We start from the raw sequence: 3,586 nt of genomic DNA, 5'->3' as shown, positions 1-3,586 counted from the left end.
CCCCTTGAGAAAAAGAGTTTATGAGCCCCAAAAATCTTAATTTTAGAAGTTATGAGATCTTTTCATACCATTTCTTTCACTATGGATCACAGTTTTTCATGATCAATACAATTTTCATTTTCATATGTATCAGTTTTCTTCTATTAACAGATGTTTTCAGCTATAGCTATGTGCATACCATTTGGAGCTTACTACTCTCATGATTGGAGTAGATTGGCATGGCTATCTGATGACTCCTAGAAACACACTCTAGATTATATATAGTTCTATTTTCCATTAAGTTTCTTGAAGTGTACAAATGTAGTTTTGGGTATTGACTCGTATATTCAAATGATGCTATTATGGTATAAATTGATGTGGCTTGATGCAATCAAAGCCCCATGGCTGAAGTATTAGTTGTTCCAACTTTCTATTTAGCTTCACAATTTCATTCTGAAAAAGGGGTTTGCTGGAAATAGAAAGCCCCATGCAATCGAAAGCGTTAAACTTGTAAACCGCACAAACTCCTTGCTTACGGCCTATGTGGAACGTGTGCCAGCATGAAGTCCTAACCCAAATTCAAGATGCCTTTAGATAAGTTCTTACAGTTGTTTTCAATTCTAGCCGTTGTTAGGTGCCAATTATGTTGGGCTGCTGACAGTCGTAAATCGGTTGCCATATCCAGAGGGTTCTTGTCAATCTGAGTTTCTGTTCTAAACAAGTCCAAGAGTAACCTGAAAACAACTCAAATCTGGCACCAAATTGCGCCCCCCAGCTGCCATCATCCTGAGGGGTTATTGAAACGTGGACAGTTCCCCAATCTCAAGCTTTCCTTGAATGTAAACACTATGGTATGTACCTCAATATTTCAAACCCATTATAGGAGCAGCAATAGTCACTCCGATACAACAGTAGGCATACAAGACTACCAGTAGTAAATTCTACTGTATGCTAAACAAATTACAGGAGTATGGAGGATAGTAGCGAGAAACATAGTCAAACGTGTACGATCATAATTTTGATCGTACCTTATCGATAAGTTCTCTTCTGAGAATCTTCCCTGATGCTGATTTCGGGACGCTGTTTATGAATGTAACCCTTCTCAATCTTTTAAAGGGTGCCACCTGAAATACAGAGTTTGGTCCATCATCATCTCTCTAATAAAAGGAGAATGAAGCTATTGGTTCTAAGAGACATATACCGAATGGAAATTGCATGACTTGTATAACAAAAACGTGAAAGACCATAATGCAGAGGACCATCTTATTGTTTATTCCGAAGAAATTGAATTGATTCATTTGCGCTTACTGGCCTTTACATAAGGGCAGTTAATACGTGGACCTTCTTACAGCCTTCATCTTTCATATGATTCTAGAGAAACAGTAAAGACATTGTCATAATCCAACTCATCTGTTCTTTATTGCTAGCTGCCTGGTTTGATTTGGGAGCCCTTGGGACCAGAAGGTCCTGAAAGATCTCGACCACCCATGATGTGGGGTTAACGTCATGGATGGTGGAGACACCCAGAGACTGGTCCTGGCAGCGCCCAAGAATTTCCCACTGCCGTCAGGGAAAGGTTTACTCATTCAGTGGAAGCTAAGACGTTGGAAAGATGTCCTATATAGGCCAGAACACCACCCATGGGGCAGACTAGTGAAGATTTTCAGCATTCCAACAATTGTCAAGTTACTGATATGGACCACCCACCGTCCCATCTCAAGACTTTCAGCTTCTTATTTATGTCAAGATACTTTTACTGGGTAATAAGGCCCTTTACTACAACCTAAATGATAGTTCAACCAGTTGACATCTCAAAAACCGCCTACAGAAAGTACCTGATCAGCAATGAACTTCTTGACATCTTCTTCAGTCAGTGAGCTATTAGGGGCACGGACAACATAAGCAATTGGGACTTCACCAGCTTCGGCATCAGGAAACCTAGAAGAGAAGATAATCAACAGCTTATGTAACTAATAAAAAGAAAGATCTGTCCTGATTTGAAGTCTCATGCAAGTAAAAGAGTTGTGGAAGTGACTTACGGAATGACAACGGCATCTAATATCTCAGGGTGAGAGACAAGCAGCCCTTCAAGCTCCGCTGGAGCAACCTAGCAAGAAAGGAAAGTAAAATACTATCAACAATAATATGAAAATCAGTGTGCTTTGAACAACTATCCGCAAGCATCTTTTCATTCTAATGTGTGGCATAATAACTAATAGACAACCTGGCGATCTGGTAAGCACACTAGTTATGTGCTATCAATTCATAACAATCCAGGAGTATCATCCTGAGATTCAGAGGAACTCCAGGATTACTCATCCTGACATTGAGAAGTCGTCAGGAATTAATGGATACATCTTTTGGCCTTAACATAAATTTGCCCATACCATCTCAATCTATTCTCTAACTTTTATATTCAGGAAAAGCTACTTATTAATCAGGTTAGGAACTCTCATCAATTCTTGTTTGATGGATCATCATCTTAACATTTTTATCTCCACTATATTCATCTAATGTAGATGTGGTACATCAATGACTCATTATCCGGTCTCCATACACTACTGTAGGTAGTATAGCAGTCTGAAGCTTTCAATAATTATCCCAAAGTCCCACAATCAACAGAAGACTCACACAGAACTATAAAACGAGCGTATATTCAAGTTCAATTTGGTCATCAAACTACAGGTGTAAATAAAACCTATTAATCACCAATAATGCTAATAAATCCCAGTGAATCTAGTGCAATAGGTCACATCTTCTGCCAAAAAGTCCCCTTAACATGGATTAAAGCAGACCAATGAGTACACCAGGCAGAAAATCAAAGCAATGTGTATCACATATGCATTTCTCATAAGCAAAGAATTACATAGTGGAGGAGACTATCTCATGCATGATTCATAGAGAAACTTACCTGAAAACCTTTGTACTTGATGAGCTCTTTAATACGGTCAACAACATATAGCTGACCCTCATCATCAAAGTATCCAAGATCTCCAGTATGCACCCATCCCTGTTTATCTATTGTAAGCTTGGTGGCCTGTGGATTGTTGAAATAACCTGAAATGAAGTGTAAAACAATAAAGTAAAAATGAACATGGATTCCACCTCCATGGGTACAATAGTACAGGACTGGTGATTTGCCTCTTAAAAGCGAAAGACATAAAAATGTGGTGCTATAGGCTACCAGGAATCTGGTGCAAACTTCACAAACAACAACCCATTAGCAGTAATTCTATCCCAGATGTTCCAACCCTAATCGGCCTAAAAACTCCAACTTGTTCATAGGGATGCAAGAAAATAAATTTTTATGAGAATATTTATTATCTAAATTTATAAGTTGAGAATTTACCATCCAACTTTGTCATTTATCAACTACCCCTCTGCTAGACACAGGTGATAAAAATACATTCTTTTTTTCAATCAAGAGTGTTTCAGGACTCATGTGCATGTACCTACAGTAAAAATGGACAAACGTGTACCTTGCATCATATTGGGTCCTCGCACCCATATTTCCCCCAATTGGCCAGGAGGAAGAGGCTTCAATTTATCAACACTAACTATTTGACCCTCCACTCCTGGAGCGAGAGTGCCAGCCGAACCAGAATGC

General features: G+C 39.0%; 1 protein-coding gene across 1 annotated transcript in view; it reads right to left on the bottom strand.

Annotated features, from left to right (window-relative positions):
- The window catches only part of LOC105170261 (4-coumarate--CoA ligase-like 7), a 4,626-nt gene continuing 1,749 nt past the window's right edge, over nucleotides 710-3,586 (bottom strand). Inside the window, 5 exon segments of the mRNA XM_011090937.2 lie at nucleotides 710-1,103; nucleotides 1,815-1,917; nucleotides 2,019-2,086; nucleotides 2,891-3,036; nucleotides 3,459-3,586. The exon segment at nucleotides 3,459-3,586 is cut by the window's right edge and continues 26 nt beyond it. Of these exon segments, the coding sequence (XP_011089239.2) occupies nucleotides 990-1,103; nucleotides 1,815-1,917; nucleotides 2,019-2,086; nucleotides 2,891-3,036; nucleotides 3,459-3,586 (559 nt within the window). The 3' untranslated portion in view covers nucleotides 710-989.

Source organism: Sesamum indicum, linkage group LG9, assembly GCF_000512975.1.
Source record: "Sesamum indicum cultivar Zhongzhi No. 13 linkage group LG9, S_indicum_v1.0, whole genome shotgun sequence".
Taxonomy (NCBI): domain Eukaryota; kingdom Viridiplantae; phylum Streptophyta; class Magnoliopsida; order Lamiales; family Pedaliaceae; genus Sesamum; species Sesamum indicum.
Note: the sequence above shows the minus strand (reverse complement) of the source record. Positions and strands in the feature narration are given on the sequence as shown.